At 56.1% G+C, this 21726-nt stretch overlaps 2 protein-coding genes across 2 annotated transcripts; both read left to right on the forward strand.

The window, feature by feature from the left end:
- The first annotated feature begins 599 nt into the window (after positions 1 to 599).
- On the forward strand, positions 600 to 10070 carry KVR01_009858 (uncharacterized protein). Its single transcript, XM_044786564.1, has 7 exons — positions 600 to 1204; positions 1333 to 2868; positions 2921 to 6019; positions 6095 to 6181; positions 6276 to 6451; positions 6511 to 7187; positions 7254 to 10070. Exons 1-7 carry the CDS (start codon positions 1136 to 1138, stop codon positions 9449 to 9451), a joined length of 7842 nt encoding a protein of 2613 aa, XP_044641106.1. The 5' UTR covers positions 600 to 1135; the 3' UTR covers positions 9452 to 10070.
- A 7135-nt stretch (positions 10071 to 17205) lies between these two features.
- Positions 17206 to 21671, forward strand: KVR01_010005 (stress-regulated transcription factor RPN4). Its single transcript, XM_044792109.1, has 2 exons — positions 17206 to 18133; positions 18209 to 21671. The coding sequence occupies exons 1-2, from the start codon at positions 17317 to 17319 to the stop codon at positions 19387 to 19389; spliced, it is 1998 nt and encodes a 665-aa protein (XP_044641253.1). The 5' UTR covers positions 17206 to 17316; the 3' UTR covers positions 19390 to 21671.
- The last annotated feature ends 55 nt before the right edge of the window (positions 21672 to 21726 follow it).

The raw sequence follows: 21726 nt of genomic DNA on the forward strand, positions 1-21726 counted from the left end.
TCCGTAGACTTGGTCGGCGGGCCTCTGGTCACCAGTTCGAGGTCGATAGTTACGAAGTACGGAGTACCTAGGAGAGACATAAGCACAAGGCAAGATATGGTACGAGGCTGCAACGATAAGGCTGCGATCCATGGCAGGGTATTAAAGGGTGGGTTTTGGGCACCGAGAACACAGAGTGACTCCCTCTTGCGTGTCTCTCCCTCTACGAAGTACATAGATGGATGCAAGGGACCAGGGGTAATGAGCTGGCCCTGGACCGTGGGAGACGTCTCACCCGCAGCTCTCATGCCCAATCTTGCGGCGCCTGAGTGTTCTCCCACGCCGCCCTGTCGGTGCTCCCCACCCTGCCACTCTAATACCGAGCTGGTGAACCATTGATTAAGCTTAGCGCATGCCGCGGTAAGCACGGTACGGTACCTACAGTACGGAGCATAGTACGCACACCGCGGCCTGCTGCTGCCCTGCTGCCCTGCTGCCCTGGCGCCCGGGCCAGGCCTACGGAGTACTGTGGTACACGGCGCATGTACCTGCTGCCCAGTTGCCCAGCTGCCCAGCTGCGAGGTCCAGTCCCAGCCTTGGGAGGTCGAGGACACATGCAAGACAGTTCCATTGGGCGAGTGGAGGGAGGCCAAGGACGTGTTCATGCATCGTCGACCGTTGCAGTACATCCGTCCCCAGTCAAGCCCCTTCGCAAATCCCCAGACCACCGATTGCTGAATCGAGGGCGCCGTCATCTGTTTCTTTGTGCCGATCCATTTCTGCTAGCACGCTTGTTGAGAGAGACCACGTCTACTCCACTCTCAAAACCCCATCGCGAGCTCCATCGAGTCAACCCTCGCACCGCCGGCTCCCACGCCTGACCCGTTCCCAAGCACCGACGCTGTCCCGACGCTCCCAATCGCCCAATTGTCCCAATCGCCCGATCCCACAACCATCCTCGCCCCAGCGAACACGCACGCACGAACGCACGAACGCACCCACCGCGATCCCCACGCCGCTCCCAGGACTCAGCAAGCTCCTCGGCTGCCTGGCGCTGCAGTCGATCTCCCCCCAGACCGCGAGTGCTGCCCGATCCCAGTACTGCCCAGGAGAGGGCATGCTGTTTTAAACATGCGAAAGAGGGAGACACACCTCTATGTCTCTCAGCACAATGAACGGTGATGGCAGTCTGGTTCGGTGTCTTGTGGAGAGGCTCACTACAAGGGTAAGGAGACAAGCAAATGGCAAAGGGGGCCGGGGAAGGGCCCCCGACGATGGCGCCGGATGCTGTCCAGACCTCACGCGAAGGGGTGGGCGGCAGAGAACACTCGTGCTGACTTCCTCCTCGCGTAGCTTCCGCACCGGACAGGCACCACCACCCAAGACCTCGCTCAAGATGACATCGTCCTCATCACCCGTGCCACCCTGCTGAAAATCAGCGCCGGATCCATCAATGTCGTCCTCGAGGCCCTGATGGGCCTGATTGAGGACCTGGGACGACCTTACAAGGCTGGTGTCATATCCACCCACCCCCCTCACGTCCTTATTTCCGAGATGTATATATTTGGCCTGATTGCCGACTGCTGCACCAGCCATTGGAATGCATTGGGTGATGTGCCGCCGCACGCCGAGTCTTGGCGGATGAGGAGTGCCCAGCGGGCAAAGTTGCCTCCTCCGCAGATGCTCGACTCTGCCCTGGTGACGAGGGTCCTGGACATTCTGAGGCTCTATGCCCGACCCCTCCCCGAAGGATACAGCCTGTCGACACAGACTTTGCTAGATGAGTTCAACACCGAGCGCACCGTGGTGGCCGACCACCCTGAGCCCGCCGCCTCTCTGCCCCCTGCTGGCAGTGAGCAGCCCGTCGAGAGCCAGGCGCTATTTGACGCCAAGATCGAAAGCCTGGAGCGCCAGGGGAGGACCATCGCCGAGTTCGTCAGTGCCTCGAATTGGACGAGCGCGTTCGAGTACCTGAGGAAGCTTATCTACATGGTCCGAACTGCCACATCCGCGCAGATTGCAACAGTCCAAACACCGTCGAGCGCGGACGAGGAGTACACCGCACTCATAGTGTTGCGGCTGATTGGGTGTTTCTGGGTAGACAGTCAGAAGCTCGGCCTGGTCATCCAGGAGATCTGCTCCAGTTACCTCCACTTTCGGCGACCCTTCCAACATACCATTGCCATTGTCACCCCGCTCCTGATCACACGGTGGCTGGATCGTTATCCCGACGAGTTTGTTGAGTTGCACACGATACATAAGAGGTTAGATGGTGGGCCAGATACCCTCTTTGATATGACACAGACAGTCGTGCATGACAACGGGAGGGCAGACTCGGTTGCCGATGGTGTCAGGCGAAAGTTCTTACTCTACCCGTTGCAAATCACCTTGCTTTTCCTCCTCCCTGATGTGTTCGAAGTTGCCAGCAACTTGCGCGAGGCCAAGAGTGGTAGCATGTCCAAGAAGGTTGCCTTTCTTGACAGTCTAAGGAAAACTCTCAGGAACAAGAATGAACAGGCGGCCTACTGTCTCGTGCTACTTCTGCGTGCGGCCCGGCATTTCGACCTCGAGAGTGATTCGGCGTTTATGAGCTACGCCCTGGACGTGCAGGATGAGATTCGAGACGCCGTTTTCCGTCGCAACAGCTCAGGCCCCGATAGCGGGCTATTTGACCAGGACATCATGACAGCTGCCTTTATGAGCTTAACCGATCTTAACTATGAAAGCTGTGTCGAGTCCCTAGCGCCATCCTGCCTTGCCCCGAACACTCCGCTTGGTTTCAAGATCGCTATAATTCAGGCTTGCTCACACTTTGCTGGACTGGAGGAGGCAGATCGTTACACGCAGCTCTATACTATTGGATTCGAATTCACGCTGGCACAGCTCAAGGTACGTCGCAAGACGTTCATGCACTTCGAACCGTAGCTGACTTCAGCGGCAGACCATGTCAACGATATTTATCATGGGCGATCACGGATCTTCCCGCAAGGCCCTGGAGCTTATTGACAACAACAGCATCCTCCATCACATCATCTCATTCCTCTGTGTCTGTCCACTTGACGTTTTTGTGGCGATCCCAGAACACAAGGACAAAGATGAGTACTTTGAAGAGAGCTTCGAGTCCTTCCTGCCCTGCCTGGTCACCGCCAACGAGGAAGTGCGCCGATTGGCCGAGAAGGTCGTGGTGCGCGTGTTCAGCAACACATTCATCATGGAGTCTCTCCATGCGTCGAAAAGGATACGCTCTCTTGCGTTCAAGCAAAAGTTCTGGAAACTGACCTCGCTTGTTCTAAGCGACCTCTTCGACAAGGTCGACTCTCAGGATCTTGGCGCGGGCATCAATGCCATTCACGGTTATCTTGAGTCTAGACTTGTTTTGTTGCGCAAACTCGCGGAACTGGCCAACCTGCCCGAAGAGGTGCCCGAGAGAACGGCAATAAACATCAGGCTCGAGACGTTATTGTTAGTCTCCCTGTGCTCGGCGAACCTCGAGACATGTCAACTGGTTATCAGCTGCTTCAATCTATTCTACGAAGAGAGCCACATTATTGAGACCGCCTCCTCGAGTACCGCGAAGACAGCATTGTCCCTCCTTCGAAACGTCGAAATTTTTCGCGAAATTGGCTCTCGCTCGTTTCGCTTCACTGGTCTAGTCGCCTTCCAGAAAAGAATTCGCGGCCTACTCCGGCGAACACAAGATCCGAGCGCGGGTATACTGGATGCGTGGGCCCTAGCATTTGACAGGTGGTTGCATCTATCGAGAGATGTGTCGACCGCTGCTCTCGAGACTACATCCGAAGTGGCTGTCGCCGAGTGGCGTAACTACTCTGGCTTCCTGGCCTCACTGGGAGGCGTCTGCGTAGCTGACCAAACCGCGATTATTGACAACCCATCTCTTGGCGGCCTGAAATGGATCGACAAGCTGTCTTCTGAAAATCAGGAGGAGCCGTTGCTCAATAGGTACCTCAGGCTTAGCATCCAGCTCCTGGCTTGCAGCAACGTACGTGTGAGAGAGACAACTCGGGAAGTCCTCTCCTCGGAGATCTCACCAGCGTTATACCAGCCGCTCTTCAAGGCCCTCGAGTCGGAGCTGGATATCCTGTTCACAGGTGCATTGGAGTCAGCTGTCAAAGGCCTTGACAGTGAAATCATTTTCGCCGAGCAGTCCATCTCGCTGCTTCGCGCGCTGGTCGATAGACTGGACGGCCCGTCCGACTTGGGAGCAGCATCGTCTGTGCATCTGGGTGCTCTCACGCTGAACTTTGCCAAATTTCTTGACGGCGTTCCAGACACCAAGAACAGTCTCATGGTCAAGATCAAAGTCTGCCAGCTTTGTGAGGCTGTCGTAAAGAAGAAGGAGCACCTGAATCTGAGGGATGATGTTCGCATCCGCAATCAACTCCTAGAGTACATATTCAGCTGGATCGCGAGGCCACGCTCCCCACGGGCGGAGTCAGCCGCGGCCTTCGGGCCTGCGCGGCCTGACGACTCATTGAGAATCCAGAGAGACCTCGACAGGGCATGCCTCAGGTCGCTGGCCGAGCTGACTTATCGTCTCCCCCTGCAACCAGGCGATGCACAGTCAGATGTCGGAACAAGTGAACTCAAGTCACAGATGTTCCACACTTACTTCAACCGGTTCCTGTCGCTCTTGAACCTGGAGTCAGCCGAGGCGAGCAGGCACGATCACGGCACAATGGCCAGGGACGACAGCATCACGAGCTCTGAACTTGCGATCACCGTTCTTTCCAATCTGCTCAGTGCGAACATCGACGTCGGCCTGAAGCATTCTTTGAGTATTGGTTATCACGAGAACGTCGAGATAAGAACAGCTTTTGTGAAAGTCCTCTACAACATCCTGATGCAAGGCACTGAGTTCAATAACCTGTCCGACACTGCCGTCACGGAGAAGTATGACGAATTGCTGGATCTTCTGACGAGTGACACGACTCTGGCAGCTGCTATCAGCGCGGTCTGCCCCAGCAGCGAGGTCGACGAGGTGACAATATCGCTCCTGAACATATTCGAGACACGGGGCATGAGCTTCGCCCTGCTAGAAGCTCTCGTCAAGCAAGAAATCGAGGATACGGAGAACGAATCTGAGCTGCTCCGGAGAACTTGCGTGGCCACAAAGATGCTCACTATCTACGCAAAGTGGAAGGGCACCGCCTACCTGAAAGCAACATTGCAAAAAGTCGTGGAGAGGCTCATGCTGACTTCTAAGGACCTGGACCTGGAGCTCGACCCAGCCCGTGTAGCGTCGCAGGAGGAGCTCCAGAAAAACGCGTTGCAGCTACGTATAGTCGCCAAGGTTTTTATTGACGATATTTGCGCTTCATCGGCAAACATACCGTCGCCATTCCGGAAGATCTGCAGCATCATATCGACGGCAGTCATGCCGAGATTCCCTGAGGCTAAATACACTGCCGTTGGCGCCTTTATCTTCCTCCGGTTCTTCTGTCCAGCTATTGTGGCACCTGAAGTCGAAGGCTTGGTTTCAACTGCTCCGTCCAAGGAAATGCGTCGAGGCCTTCTTCTCATCGCGAAAGTTGTCCAAAATTTGGCCAACAACGTGCTTTTTGGGGCCAAGGAACCGTACATGTTCCCCCTGAATGACTTCCTCACGCAGAACATATACAGGGTGACGACTTTCCTGAGAGAGATTTCTGTGTCGCCTGAGAAGACGGATCCCCCAAGCACGAATGAATCCTTCGACTTTGGCTCCTGTGTTGCTCTACATCGCTTTCTTTACGACCACTGGGACCAAGTCCGACAGCGCCTAGCCTCTCAGGAGAGGAGAGATTTTGTTCGAACTCCGGCTGAGATCTCCCGCATGCGGTCTCCTGTCCTTGAGCCCCTCAGGAATCTGATCTCGCATCTTGGCCCACCATCCCTGGCCGTTACTTGGAACAGGCCCTTGATCTCAGCCAACAGCCCACCAGCTTACTCTCGTTTCCAAAACTTCATGCTTCGGAATGCCTTCCGCAGTACCGAATCATTCGTCACGGCAAGGGCTGTGTACGATGGCGGAGAGAGCAAGGTAAGCCGAAAAAGATTCCCAGAACCGTGACACTTGCCCGTGAGCTATGGCTGATGGCTGACAACCTGCATTTAGGATGGTCTGTCAATCATCTGTATTATCTTGAGGAATATCGACGACGAGAATATTGATTATGACACTCTGATATACTGCTACTTGAAGGTCAGTGTATACAAAATCTCGTAGCGACCTGCTATTACTCAGGGTGCTTCTGTTCGCTTTGGGTCCTTTCCTCGCCCTGCTAACATCCAATCAGATCGCCAGCCGCCTGTGGCATCGACCTTTCGGACTACTCATCGACGCGACCTGTTACAATGGACAGAATGATGAGCCCCAAGATGAGCTCTTCCACAAGCTGGAACTTCTTACTCCAACGGAGCTGTCGAAGCAGCTTAGTCGCGTCTATATCTACAACATGAACAGTGCATTCCGGTAAGCTGAGTTTCGCCCATATCCGTGTATAGGACGCTGGAGTGACTGACGTTGCAAAGCAAATGTCTACGTCGTGTTCTCCGAGTTTCAACTAGAAAGGATGCAAGTGTCTTCAACCCGAACAACATAGAGTACCACCTCGTCGGCAGCATCAAGGAGCTGCAAAATCATTTCCACTTCAACCAGCTACACCTACCAAAGGAAACAATTAGCGTCTTTGCAGACACGCGCTACGACTTCAAGCCAGTCGTACGGCTGTCTAAAACGAAAGGGAGGATCGCCTGCCGGGTCATGGTTGGCAGTCAATTCGTTCAGATAACGACAGCCGAGAAACAGGAAGTGCACCCTAATTTCCGCCTCAGCGCAACGATCAACGATATTTTCCGGCTCGGCGACGTCGACGAGGCGCCTACGAATGTGAAGCCCGACGATGAATCCGCATTTGGCCTGCGAGCGGATAATGGCAAAATCATCATGTACTTCACCAGCCCTAAAAAGGCGGAGATTTTACAGACAATTCGCGCTGCGAAAGCCAAGTACGGCAAAGACACACGCTCGCTGAAGTCATTTGAAAGACTCATCCGGCCACAAGATGTGCCGGGTACGCTTTTGAATCTTGCCCTGACAAATTTGGCCAGCCCGGACCATGTGTTGCGGCTCTCTTCATACAATCTGCTGGGCGCCCTGTGCAAAGCCTTTAACTTCACGGTTGCATCAAAGGTGGTGTGCACACGAGGTAAGTCAACATCGAGTCGGATTCTTGAAAGCTCGAACTTGGAGCGCGCCCGCTAACTAGTTCTAGATATCGCGGTGCCGCTCGATCCGTCACGGTTCATTGTGGAGATCAGCAAGACACTCGCCCAAGCTGAGCCTCAGCTCACGTCCGATTTCCTCAACGAGTTTTTCGTCGGCTGGGATAGCTTCTCCGAGGAGCAGAAGCCTTTGAGCCTGGCGTATCTCGCGCCATGGCTGCCAGGCCTCCGCTCCTCGGTGCTGGCGGCCGAGTCCGACAGCGACAAAGGTCGCGACAAGATTGCGAGTCTGTTCCGAAAGCTTATAGATGTGACGCTGTCCGACCCAACTTTGAGCTTCACGTTGGAGCAGACCATCTGGCCGGCCATTCAGGGAGACGAGGTCCTCCTCGACATCTTCCTCGAAGAAGTAATCAAGACGGCTTTGAGTATAGGTCTCCACGATGAACAGACCGAAACATTGACATCGATAGTTACGGCGATTGGCAGCATTACACTACGCGGCAAGATCATTACCCGTCTACGGAAGGCCATGAACCGATCTTCGATGCGGCAGAGCAAGTATCTGCCTGACAACGTGGTCTGGCCAGAGGTCTGCATTCTGCTACAATTCTGTGTATCGCTGTCATTTGACAGTGGGATACAGGCGCAGATGTTCTTGCCCGAGATTTTTCACATCGTGACGATGCTTGCGAATACCGGCTCGCCTGATATCCGTATACTGGTGCATAGACTACTGGTCAACTCCATCCACGCGGCCTGCACGTCGTTCCACCTAGACGAGACGCGCCAGGCCAAGCTCAAAAGCATCCTCGAGTCTTTGTCTGAGACCAGGACTGAAATCTGGAGCATCACGCCCGCATTTCCTGGACGCGATGGGGCATCAATGTCGACGACACAGGAATACGGCCCCAACCTGGCGGCGACGGAAATCTTGGCTGGTATTATGTTCGAGGTATGCTCTGTCGCAGCCATTTCCACGGACATTGCCAATGCTTGGCGGTCGCGCTGGATGAGCCTCGTGGCCAGTACTGCCTTCCAGAATAACCCGGCTATCCAGCCCCGTGCCTTCTCGGTAATGGGCTGCCTCGCAAGAGAGGAGGTGGACGACGATCTTCTGTACCAGGTTCTCGTCGCACTACGGATCAGCATCACCCGCTTTAGCGGCGAGGACAGCAGCAGCGAGATGCTGGTGGCGATTGTCACAGCGCTTTCCCGGATGATGGCGAAGCTTCCGTCGACCTCCCGTTATGGTGTGCAGTTGTTTTGGCTCGCTACGTTCCTTCTGAGGCTTGTCCCAATTAATCTGTTCAACTGTGCAGCGGTTTTCTTGGAGTCGGTGCTCACAAACATCAACACCTCCGGGGACACCCGCGGCCCCAAGCTCGTGGCGCACCTCTTGCAAGGCCGCGAGCAGCTCGAGGAGGTAGCGCTCCCACTGGATGCGTTCTACGGCATTCAATTTACTGCCGAGAACTTCCACTTTGCAGTCTGCGCATGTCTGGTCCGGGGCCTGTCAGACACCATGACCAAAGCTACGGCCCTACATGTGCTCGCTACGTTCCTAGACATGACGGAGACTGCCCCGATTCCGATTGACGGGGCAGAAGCCTCTTCCAAGAAACTAAAGGACGTCCCTTACTCCCCATACCTGTCACTCATCCTTTCGAGGGTGGTGACACCGGACGAGCTCAAAGACACCCTCTGGCTGGCAGGCATCAAGCCACCGTCCAGCATGGCGGGCGTCCAAAAGGGGCGGACCCCTGAGAAACTCAGCACGGTCAAGGACAAGGACTTGCTGCTGAACTCGGCGATCGAGCTCATCGACTTTGGATACCTGGAGGACGCGGTACAGAGCCGGACGCTGCAGTGGATGAATGAGCTGGCGATTGGGCGCCCGAATGTCATCCTGCACCTTTGCGGGCCGATACTAGCAATCCTGGACGAGACGCTGCTGCACTGTCAGAACTCAGCGACGCTCGAGTCGGCCCACAGCCTCTTGCAGACATTGACGTCGAACGCCAAGTTTGCCTCGGCGATGGAGTCTGGCGGTGCGTCGGGGCTCAACGAGATCCTGGACGACATGGGGTTCGGAGGCCTCTGGCGGTTCTGCTCCTTGAACCCGCAGCAGGAGCCAGACAAGGCGTGCTTCGCGCAGACAGAGAAGTTGATCGATGTGAGTAGTGGCCAACCCAAGCCCTCCTTGACGCCCGGCTTGCCACCCACCGAGTCGGACAAGACATGCTAATATTACTGGCCAATAGTTGATAATTAATGCTGGAACATACTGAGGCAGCTTGAGGTTGCCCAAGCCCTTGAAGACCTGGTCTGAACCGCACGCACGACCGCAGCGACAGGAGCTTTGTGGCGTGGTGATGCCCTGGACCTGCCTGTGCAACCAATGTATTTGTTATTTAGAAGGAGAAAAAAAAAAGCGCAAGGGATGCATTGGCAGGGACTGGGTTAGAAAGGGCGGCAGGTGATGTTTTGGATAGTCGTGGATGTGGATGTTTGTACGCACAGAGATATCCTGACGATAGAGTCGATGCGTGAATAGTTATTGGGCCGTCGTGTGCATTGCGTGTTGTGCAGGCGATGCATCAGGTTGCAACGTTGGAGGCTGAAGGCCATGAGGGCAGTGCGCACGCACCCAGGCCTGTTTCCGCTTGAGTGCGCGAGGCTGTCCTCCTGTCTACCACAGTACAGTACCACATGCACATGCAGGTCATACGTGAGTGATGAAACTTGCCTACTTTGGCAGGTTGCGCCGGGCAGTTCAGCTTGGAAATCCATGAAAAGGGTGTTTGTTGCCACCAGCCCTATATGCACAGGCCTATCTTGTCTCCCTCCCGAGGATTAGATGTTTCTTATTATTCACCGTTGCACAGGCGAGTCAACACTGCCCTGCTTGCCCAGTGCCCATTGTAAATCTCTTCAACCCTGCAGCTAGTAGCCCTGCAGCACACATACATAGACACACAAACGCACGCATATTTTGTCCCACAGTGGTGCTAGGGCGTGCATGTGTATGCAGCATCCTGCACCTGCTGGTGGTGACAAGGATTACTATTCTTAGGGATCTTGCCTAGTGCTAGTGTGTGTAGTTGAGTTGCCACACGAGGGAGGGAGGGAAGCGAGCAGGGGGGCAGGAACGGATAGCAACCCCACCAGCCCACTCAACCGACTGCACAATACGGATACCCTGTCTGCCCATTGTCTGTTCCCGCAGGCCACCCCCCCGCAAGGCGGCTGAGCTGCCAGGGCTGCACACGCCCTGACGACCTGCAGCCAGCAGAGCAGGTATGGTAGGTTTTTTTTTCAGTTTTCTAGAAACTTGCCGCTGACACTTTGGTACTACGCTAGATAAGTCTAGTCCTGGCAAGAGACAGACGGTCAGTGTTACGGATGCAGATGAAGGGGTTTTCTTCGGAGGCTCGGCTGCGTCGTGATAGGGCTCCAGCTGCGAGGTTTGTCCCATGTTTCTGCGGTGGGTAGGGTAGCTTCGCTGGGCTGGACATGGCGGAGGCGAAGAAGCTTCGAAACAGCCCTTTGCACAACGTGGGCGGGTGGCACCGACATTTACGCATGTGCGAGTTTAAGCATGCCATGCCATGCCATGCATGCATTTCCCATTGATGTCTGTGTGGATGTCGCGTCGGCTGAGGGATGCCCAGCCCGAGAGGAACCAGGAACGAGGCGGCGGCGGCGAGCTTTGGGGACGAGGGCATCCCGAGGAGGAATGGTTGATACTCATGCCCATTACTCGTATTTACTTCGTATCCTGAACATGTGTGTGAGAGAGAAAGAGAGTGAGTGTGTGTGTCTGTTTCTTGTACGCTTGGGCCCAGAAAAAAAGCCCCCACCTGCCGGCGTCAGGCGAACACCCACACAGTTCCTTGAAAGATACGCAGAACAAGGTTGTGGTTGTGGTTGTGGCTGTTGTTGTTCCAAGCTGCTGCTGCGTGGTTGCGCCGGGCTCGCAGGGAGAGGGCGTCGATGTTGGCAACACTGCATAGTAACTAAACACTACTCCGTCGCCACCTCGACCGCACACCCGCCCTATGCCACCCTGACGGGGTATCAAGGAATCCGACATGCCTTTTGTGTACGGTCATGTGCCACGGATGTGTACTCGGCAGTGAACGGTGAACGGTGAACGGTGGCCGGTGGCCGGTGACCGGCTTCAATGCATTGTCCTGCGGCCTGAACATGACGAAGCCCCCTTCTTCTTACTTGCCCTTGTTTACTTGTATTCCTTATTTCCGTTCTCACACGTGCGCCTTTATCCAACTTACGTGTGATTGCTCATCATGAGTCTGCCTGCCTGCTGCTGTCCGCGGGGGTGACGAGAGCGAGAGATGATGTTAAGCCCCGTCGGGTGTATTGTACAAATGCAAGGGATGCACGCGCGGTTCCGCAGCCATGGGTCGAGCTTGCAATATCTCCGGGGCACCGGCCGCGGGAAAAATGACTTGTTGTGGTCACACCGGGGTGGCTTGCCTCGTTTGTGACATGCAGTCAGAGGGCCGATTGCTGGATGGAATTTATCGAATTTATCGAGCTATTTTACCACCCTGCACCTTTTTGTCAGTTTAATCATCATCAAACCATGTGTTGGGCGTTGTTCGTTGCTGCTGCAGCAGCACGTCGGCGTTCGTTCGCAAAGGTCGCTCTCGCCGGTCGGGAACGGGGCCCGTTGTTGTTCGGAAACAAGGCCTGGGGTGCTGGCTTGGCTGGGTGCGTTGCGGTCTGGGCCGAGGTGAGCAGAGTTGGACGACAAAACAACCCCAATTCATGACTGCCATGTCTCGAATGTGCCCGCGGGCTGCTTGCTTGGCATCTTTTGGACCGGTCCCTCGGGGCCGCCGAACTGCACCCCCAACCCCCAACGCTGGGGCTGCTGCGGCCGGCCCCGCTGATTGGCCAGGTGGCTGCTGCGGCCCTACAGGAGAGTTTTTCCCATCCCTCCTGAGTCCTGCTCTTTTTCGCTCACACGTCTTGGCCCTCCAAGTTCGTGCATTTCCGGACCGCGAATGAAGCACAAACCGACCTATCGCCGATGGTGCACGTTGATGTTTCACCCGCACCAGTGTATCCTGGACAAGAATAGGAAGTGGAGGTGAAAGTGAGAATGAGCTTCTCGGCAGCTCGGAAGGGCCTGGAGGAATGGAGATTAGCTGAGCCATTCCCTGGCGTTGAGCACGAGGGCATCTCTGCGACAGCGGCTAGCGCTACGTACCACGTACCCCGTACCGTGTGCTGACCGCGGCCAACGGGCTCGTTTGACTTCCGAAGGACTTTAGAACCCCCCCAGCAGAGATCCTCAGATCTAGATCGTATGTATCGTAGATGATGGGGCATACCTTGTTCCCCACAATTCCGCTCGCTTACGCGCTGGGTGGCCGGATGGCCCTTGTACACTAGTACTGCGCATTCGTCAGTCACTTATCAATCAGCAGGTAATTCTGTAGCGCTGACACATCTTTGTTCTTTTGTTCTTTTGTTCCTTTGTTCCACTCTCCCAACAGGAGGGATTTATTAACCGTTGCTGCTCAAGTGCTTGGTGGTGCAACTGCAGCCTGGCAGACAGACCCGACTGGGCCCAACCGCGCCCCGTAAGACGTCGTACCAGGGCGCGCGGCATCGGCCTACCCCTTGCATGAGAGCGACAAACCGACGGGCCCAAGCGTGAACGTTGCATCGGGCCTCGTGGTCTCACGGGCCTAGGTCTGGTTCTCGGCCTGGGGCTTGGTCAGGTCTTGTCTGAGAGAGGGAGCAAAAAATGCAAAAAAAAGAGATTGAACAATAAAATCACTAAATTCAAAAAGAAAATGAACAGTCAGTCAGTCAGTCAGTCAGGCTGCCATCAGGTTGCGAATTGAGGTATCCAACAACCACTCCGGCCCGGCCAGTCAGTCAGTCGGGCAGTCAGTCGGGTAGGCAGCTCAGCCGAGGCGCGTTGGCCTGTCGAGTCGACGGGGCAGATGAGTCACCCGCTGTCGAGGGCTTCGTATGCGTATTGCCAAAGCGAGCGCGTGACCAGTGGCTTAGGCAGTGAGGATAGATTGATCATGGTCTCGCATACGTCGAGTCTGACAAGCGCAGCGCTATGCTGTGCAATGCAATGCAAATGCAGTACTGTGCTGTGCACCTGTGGTGGGTAGAGGCACTACTATGGGCTGCAAGTAGGGCTGAGTACAATTAGTCTAGGACTGGGATCACGGGGTGCGAAAATGAAATAAACGCGAAGCACGAAGGCCGTTAGACGAGACAGGAATAAAGATAGAGACGGCCTGACAGGCAGGCGGGCCACTAGCCTGTCCGCCGTTCCGCGTCCTCGGGTCCGCACCGAGAGCTGGTCCTCATAACCTGTAGGGCAGCTGGGCGCCAGCCACCCCAGCACCTCAACGCGCGCGTGTGGGGAATCTTTGGGGGGGGGGGCCGCCCGTGAGCCGAAGATATGCCAGCAGCCCAATAAGATACCCGCACCCTAGCGAAACCCAACGACTGAGCCACAACCCTCTGGCTGGCCCCGCTGCCAGCGCAGCTCTGGTACCTGCCTGCCAGCCAGCCAGCTATTCATCGCAGACTGGGTGCCAGACAGTCAGAGAGCAGCATAGCATGGACCGGTATATCGACCCTCGGTCTTGGCCAACCCAGCATGCTTCAGCGAAACCTATCATTCCACCAGCTCCTGCACAGCCACGAGCCGGAAGCGTGTACACGCACGCACTCGGCAGCTCGGTTGACCACATTGGGAGGAAACCCAGCTGGGCGAGGATGTCGGCGCTGATCGGTCGACGTGGCACTCAATGCTGGGGATACCAGCATCAGGGTGGGGGGATGGCATTGTTGGAAAACCCCATGCGAGGATGGTGGACATTGTGGTTGGTGCATCACATGCGAATCCGGATCTCTGGGCCACGGAGCTGGACTGGCTTGACCGGCTGGGAAAAGAATCGCGAGTGAGAGGCCTTGGGTGTGGCGAAAACCGGGGCCAGAAGCCACAAGCCACAAGCCACATCCTCGCGTGCCTTGCATGCACCGCGACGATTGTTCCTGAGAAGGGTAATCACTAGCGGTAGTCTGATAGTCTAAATCCGGGGGCCTGGGGGGCATGCTGGAATGCTTGCATGCTGGCATGGCCTCCTGTCAGATCAACTGCCAGGGCGGCCTATCTGCCTATCAAGCCTATGTATCTGATGCAGTGCTGTGTCCGACCGTGCACGGCTCGTCACAGCGGAGACGGGTACGGGTACGACGATGGGCAGGATGGGGTGGTCACGAGGGGCGACCCTCGTGGCCTCGTCCTGCTGCTCGTGTGTGGCTCGGCCAGAGTCCTGTCTGTCGCTGCAAGAGCTGTTCTGTGCTTGTCGACCATGTTCCAACTCTTTTCTGGGGTCCAGTTCTGGGGGCCAGCGAACCACGTGGAGGTTGCATCGGCCCATCACAGGCCGTCCAGGGCTGGCAGGCCCATTGTCGAATACCATGGCAGGACATGGAAATGCGAGCAAGCAGGCAAGGTGTGGCTGCCCAGGTTGTGGCGGAGCCGACGCCTCTTACCGCACGGGAGGGAACTTGACAGGTGGGCAGGCGGGCAGGCGGGCAGCCTCGGCAAGTCAAGGGTCCACACGGCAGCAGGTGCAGAGAAGGACCCTGAATCTCCTGGCATACCGAGGAGTGTGTGGCCCATGGTCAGTTACCCGGCCGGCCATGCCCAAAGCGGAAAGTACAGCAGAGAGAGTACAGCAGAAACCTGTCTTGGGGCCCTGGGTGGCCTCGATTTGCAAAGCCTGCAAAGATTTTATGGTCTGTTGAGAGAGGCAGCCTGTCGACCAAACTTCCCACTCGCCCTGCCAGAATGCCAGAATGCCAGCATGCTTTCTTGGTAGGGGGATACCGTAATCAAGTCCGCAGCGTCTTGTCCGGCCAGAGCGGAACCTTGGGGGAGGCTCGGACCCTCGGAGTTGGCGTGTGCGATGAACAGCACCCTTCCAATATGACTGCGCAATCAATGTGTAAGCGGGCGCGTGCATGGTAACCCCCCCTCCCAAATTCATACCCAACCCAAATACCCCCCCCCCCTCGTGTGTCTACCAGCCAGCCCCGACCCCATTCTGTAAAACGGTCCGGCTCCGCGGCGATCAACCCGAGGGGCAGACGAGCTACCCTGCTACCCTGTCACCCTTGGATGTGAAAAAAAATTGGTCTTGTCCCTCGCTCCCGATTTGGGGAATCGGGGCAGCACAAGCGACCAGCGGCGACGTCACCACTGCATGATGGGCACGCAGAGGGGGCCGGATTGACGAATCAGACCCCTATCGTCCGCGGAGCAGAGCAAATCATGACGATCGTTGTTCATTTGGAAACTGTTCCCCAAGGCCTCTTCACCACAGCCGCTGCGGCACCCCGAATTGTGTGCCATCCAGGGACCCTGATCGCCGTGGATTTGGGTTGTTGTATGACATCGGCTGCCACGCTGCTGGCTGCCCTCGACAATGCTCGACGGTGCTCGACAATCCAGGATGCAGGACAGGAATTTACGGTTCAGCTGGCTTGTTTTGCATCGCCCTCATCGCCATTTATGATTCCCCATTCTTTGATCATCCGCATCATCGCTTCACAGGCCTGACAAAGTGCCGGGGAATACAGGATCCCCCACGAGCATAAGCAGTCAGTTTCTCGTGCGTGTGGGGCATGACCACGCACACAAAGAAACCGCCCAGTCATGCGCAGCCCGCAGCATACTGTACTATGTAGTAAAAACATACAACACCCGCCTGCCCAAGCAGCCAAGTGAGGTAACGTAGTACAGGCAAACATAAACAGTGGCTTGGGTGGTTCAGTGGGTAATGTATCTAGTTGAGAGAAGCCCGCTGGCCCGCTTGCTGGGAGTGACCAAATGATCGCCCAGTCCATTTCCTGCTATGGCTGGCCCGCCTGCCCGCCCGCCCGACAACCTGCTTGACATGCTTGATGAATGATCCCCGGGGAGGGATAATCTGGTTTCCCCCAGGCGAGGTCATCACATTATCTGATTATGTATCTGCCACTACTAAGATGTGCCCGGTTCCGAAAAAGGCCGTTCTGTACTGTCCTGTCATCCACAACACACATCAGGTTGAGGTCAGCCTTGAGAATAAACTTGGCTGTACCACACTGCACATTACTGTGCTGTTCAGTTGTGTCCGTCAGCCCGGCCTCGCCCTGGTGTGTCAACGCCTAAGTCCGCGTCTCCACGGATCGACAGCAGCTTGTCAGCAAGCTCTCGTCCGTCACTGCTGGGGGGTACTGCCCAGGCAAGATCCGATCCTGTGTGTGCCTGGCAGTCTGACACACCACTGGGTTCCATCGCTGTCGTGCATGTTCTGGCCTACGAGGACGTGCAAGGAGGCCGTAGTGGACGAGCACCGCCAACACAACAGCGAAACACGCCCATTTAGCATATGTGCTGACCTCTGTATCTGTCACCCGATCTTGTACATGTTGGTCTGATCGTACGTCCATGCCTCGCTTCACTGTCAATAAGCCATCGCAGTTGGCCGGGCCCAAGAATGACTCTCCTGACTGACGGCTGACGGAGCAGTAGGTTAGGACGGCAATGACTGACGGATGACCATTTCCGCTGTCGCCAGCCTGTGTGGCTGACTCAAGGTCTTGATCCGGCTAGCGGTCTTACTAGCGCGAGAGAGGTGATACCCCATATGGCTTAGCGTCTCCTCGTCCCCCTACCCCCCCGACGGTCCATTTGTCATTCGGTGCCTATGGGAGTAAATCCGGTCCTTTTACAGGGGGTGAGTTGGGAAAGAGCTAAGGTGCAGTGCTTGCAGAGCACCCCACCCATGCACACCCGCCGAGTAACCAGGTACCTCTCGATAGCCACTGCACAACCCCGGCCATGCGACAAGGGTGTCCTCGTTCCCGTCCTTGTGGACTTACGCCATACCACATCTTACAGACTCGGACCACGCCCTTATATCCCATTCCCTCTGTATATATATACAAACTCCCCGTCACCACAATGGCACTGGCCAACTTTAAAATCGCCACTCCCCCATCAAACTCGTTACTTCGACGAACACTCAGTACAACCTATACATATAATCCGCCGTGATGATGTGGTTATCCCAAAACAACACAACAACATATAACAATCCCTCCTCGCACCAGCGACAGCAGTACTACCCACAGCAAAACTCGCGGTTGTCAGCCTTTCTACCAAACCCCACCGCCACCTCAACAGACCCCACTCTCGATATCGACTCCGAGATCCAGTCGCAAAGCGCCTCCTCCTCGCCTCAGTCGCTTGCTCAGTTCCCGCTGTCGACCTTTGACAGTCTTCCCGCAGCAAGCGTCCCCCGAACACCCCAGGGCGACCTGTTCAGATTCTCGGCGCCCACAACCCAGCCAAAGGCTCAGGCCGAGGCTTTGCCTCCCGTCAACATGATGTACGCAGACTCATGGCTGGGCGAGAGCAGCCAGTTCCCAGCAAGGAACAGCCACAGGAATATCCACCAGCGCGAGTCCTCGCTTTCGTCGCTGGGGTCACTGGGACCGGCCTCGCCCTTCTCGTTCAGCTCGGCAAACCCACAGATCGCCATCAACGAATCTGGCGAGCCGTACCACAGCCTCCCCATGGCCGATGACCAGACCTACCACCTCGCCACAAAGGTCTCAAACCCAACCACCCACGACAACTTCTACACCAACATGCCCTACTCATCCGATTCGACATCGGTCCACAACTACGCAAGTATGCTCGCGCCGCAGAGGCAGCGAACTGATCGTAGTGGATTGTTGCCTCCCCCAGACTTTCCTAGTGGCGGCTCCACCACCTCCCGTCCCGTGTCAGTGGCGAGTTCTGTCGCGAGTGACTCACCAGTCACGCCGGCCGCTCCGGAGCCAGAGGACGACAGGAGGCGAAAAGCTGGTGAGGACTATATCCTGGCTGATTTCCTGGATGTTCCAGTTGAGGACACAGGCTTACCCCTTCTCTACCATACAGCTCTCCACACTGTCCCCAAGCTGGACCGCACCATGACCGACATATACAGCGACGAGTTGTACAATCCCAACTTCTCCATCACGTCTGTGTCGCAGCCGAGCCAGACCACAGTGTCGCCAAATCACGAGGTCTTCGCGCAAAGGTTACAGGCCGCCAACAGCCAACATCTGAGCGCAACGCAATCACCAATCTCGACGTCAAGAGGCCGCTCGCCGTTCAGGCAAGGCTCGCCACTGGCACCACAACCTGCCCACGACTTCTCTCAACAGGCAACAAACAGCATGCGCTTCAACACTGCTCAGCACATGAGGGAGAAGAGGAAGGCAGAGCAGGATGCTGCTCAGGCTTTGCGCCAGGCCATGGCTCAGCCCAACACGAGCACTGGCACGCCACAAACCATCTCGCCCAAGGATGCCATCCTGGAATTCAACGACGCAGACAACAACAACAACAACTTCCCCTTGTTCTCGTCTCAAGACTCGACTGGATTCGACGCGAGTCAAATGTCAAAGGCCACCCCTCAGACCAACACCTTTGGCGCCCTGTCGCTTGATACCTCGTTCGACAACTATCTCGCTTCTCAGATGTCATCAGGAATGCAGCTCCCTCAACAGTACCCCTTCGTTGCCAAGCACAGGCAGCAGAGCAGCCTCCCATCCGTCAGCAACGGCTCCTACTCTGTGTCGTCTCGCCTCAGCTCGAGTACATCTGCATCACCTGTGTCTACGGCACTTGGCAGCCCCCAGAGGCCAGACGCCGTTGGTGCGGATGGCGGCACATACACATGCACGTATCATGGTTGCACGATGAGATTCGAGTCGCCCACCCTGCTCCAAAAGCACAAGCGTGAGGGCCACCGCCAGGCCCACGGCCTGAATGGTCTGCGCAGGCCGGAGGCGGCACCAGCCTCGTTCCTGAACACACAGGCGGGACCCCACAAGTGCGAGCGAATCAACCCGAGCACCGGCAAGCCATGCAACACGGTGTTCTCACGACCTTACGACCTGACACGGCACGAGGATACGATCCACAATGCACGAAAGCAAAAGGTCCGATGCGATGTGTGCACCGAGGAGAAGACCTTCAGCCGCGCCGACGCGCTTACCAGGCACTACCGCGTCTGCCACCCAGACCTGGAATTCCCCGGAAAGCACCGCAAGAGGGGCGGGGCTACCAGCTAAAGTTGCTCCGGACCGTGTTGCCTACTTCGCCCTTGATGGTGCGAACAGAGGTGCGCTTGGCTATTCCCACAATCAATACGCACGGAGAAACTGCAATACGAACGGGCACGAATGATAACGACACCCCCCCCCCACCAGACGGCAAGGGTGGGCCGGGCGTGGGCGCGCATTGCACGGGCTCTTGAGTCGATGACCGCAGCGTCGAAGGTTCTTTGACGACATTGGCGTCATGTGGTTGGAGGGTGGAGGGTGGGGGGGGAGGCTCTTCCGCAATGCATGCTGCAGACGCCATGCCAGGCTGGGCGGCGGGGGTGCGGCCTCATCCCTGCCGCGTGGGAGCCAGGGCTCATCATCCTACGTCATACCCTCTGCACGCGAAAGCCTTAAGGGTCCTGCGCAGGGACCAAGTGCGACTGCGCCATGACGTCATCCGAGTGCCGATCAGGGTCCTCGCTGATTTCATCCTGAGCCAGCCCGCTCGCTAGGCTCGACATCCGAATCCAAATTTGGGCAACCTGGCGCGCCTGGGCACGACAGTCTGAAGTCATCTGCAACCCCACCGACACCATCCCACAGTACCGGCATGATGTTTATGTCTATTCGGCACCCGTGCTGGGAATGGTAATCTGGAAATGGCACATTGGCCCGGGAAACGAACCCGGCGCTGGGGCTCTCGAACAGGGCAGGGCAGGGCAGGGCATCTCTGCATCCCCGTCGCGGCCGCGGCCACCACTCCGACATCCCCTCCGCCCTATCATCATCGTCGTCATAACCGTCATTACTGGTCCCAGTGTGCATCGGCTTCCGGGTGGAGCGAGCGGCATGTGCCGTATCTCGAATGCCCCATTCCCATCCGAAAAGAGGCACATCACACCACCCGATAACTACTGTGCACACACACCACCGAGGTCGGTCGCTTGGCACCAGCGGGCTGGGTCACCCCATCAACCTCACTCAACACACATCATTTTCACATCCCGGAAATGGGACCAAGGACGTCACTACTAATAGGACCCTGTGCAAATACTACTTGTGTATTATACTTGGGAGGTATCACGCGGATCATGGTCAGTGTTTTAGACATTTTTGTGCACTTTGGTCACGCATGGCGTAACGGAAGGATCATAGAGGAGCAGCTGCTTGATTCGTTGACTCTCTATTTTATTTCTCACTGGTGTGTAATCAACGCATTTTTTTTACATGTTACCCATGAATGTCGGATGATATTCTTCTTGTCTGGACGGGGCGCGGATCTCAAAAGGAAAAAAAAGGGCAGGGGATCATAGACACAAAAACAAAACATTCGCAGCTTTCCGCGCTGCTTTCCAATCAGTACCGGCATTGTCATACGAGACGGGTGCCTTGGCACCTTGCACCTCATACTCAGATTGAGTTCCCGCTATTCCTTTATTTTTTTGTTGGACCTTCCTTGGACAGCTCTGCATTGGTTGCACGACATTTACCGGCCAGTCAGCGTGCGTGTTCTTGGATGTGTGGCTTGATCTTGTTTTTTCCTTTTCTCATTTTGGGGCCAACGAGGCAATGGCTTGGTTTTTTTTTTCACTGCTCTCAAAAACAAATACCCCGCGATCTGCAGCGACTATGACGACTTGCAGCAATCGGGTAACACACAAGACCCCCAAATTGTGGAGGGGGGAGGGTTTCTTTTTGGGCAGGGCAGGGCAGGGTAGTACAGGGCACGATTTCCAAGGCTTGGGGGGAGGGGGGGATGCACCATAGCCGGCGGGAACTAAATTATCACTCGAGTAAGCCGGACCGGGCGAGTAGTGCAGGGCAGGCGAGCGTAGCGATTCAGGGTCCTCTGATAATTCAAGATTTGATTGGAAACTGGTGTGAAATAAACTTTTCCCTTGCCGTGTAGGACCTTTCGAAACACCGAATCCTTCCAACTCTAAATCTCCCTTGCCTTGCCTATGTGCTGTTCCCTCTCTCGCCCACTCGCTGCTCCTCACCCTGCATCCCCTCCCTGGCCTGGCCCTGTCTGTCTGTCCTGACGTGTTAACGGGTCGGTGGGTGGGGACAATTGGGCAATCCTTGCGTCTGTTGGTCTTTTGGCTTTTCCTACGCTATGCAGGTGTAGTTCGTGTACAGGTTTGCTTGGGTGGTGGTGGTGGTGGTGTCAAAGGTTGTGTGGGTCACCCGTACAACCTGTGCTGTGCATGTATGCCTTACCGGCCGAGGTTTATAATTATCATGTCAGCTATACGTTATATTAACCTGACTTTCTTGGTCTGACAAGGCCTGCCAGATGGCCACCCTTGCATAGGGATATGGGCCAGCTGTTCCTGGACCACGCCCTGACCTTAATGTTCGCGC

Source organism: Diaporthe batatas, assembly GCF_019321695.1.
Source record: "Diaporthe batatas strain CRI 302-4 chromosome Unknown Contig00012, whole genome shotgun sequence".
Taxonomy (NCBI): domain Eukaryota; kingdom Fungi; phylum Ascomycota; class Sordariomycetes; order Diaporthales; family Diaporthaceae; genus Diaporthe; species Diaporthe batatas.

What these genes read in the sequence shown, in the direction of transcription:
- KVR01_009858 (XM_044786564.1), top strand. Translation starts at nt 1,136, where the DNA reads ATGTCTCTCAGCACAATGAACGGTGATGGCAGTCTGGTTCGGTGTCTT. An exon ending in AACATGAACAGTGCATTCCG is followed by an intron (nt 6,452 to 6,510) that starts GTAAGCTGAGTT and finishes GACGTTGCAAAG; the next exon opens with CAAATGTCTACGTCGTGTTC. An exon ending in AAAGGTGGTGTGCACACGAG is followed by an intron (nt 7,188 to 7,253) that starts GTAAGTCAACAT and finishes AACTAGTTCTAG; the next exon opens with ATATCGCGGTGCCGCTCGAT.
- KVR01_010005 (XM_044792109.1), top strand. Translation starts at nt 17,317, where the DNA reads ATGATGTGGTTATCCCAAAACAACACAACAACATATAACAATCCCTCC. An exon ending in CGACAGGAGGCGAAAAGCTG is followed by an intron (nt 18,134 to 18,208) that starts GTGAGGACTATA and finishes TCTACCATACAG; the next exon opens with CTCTCCACACTGTCCCCAAG.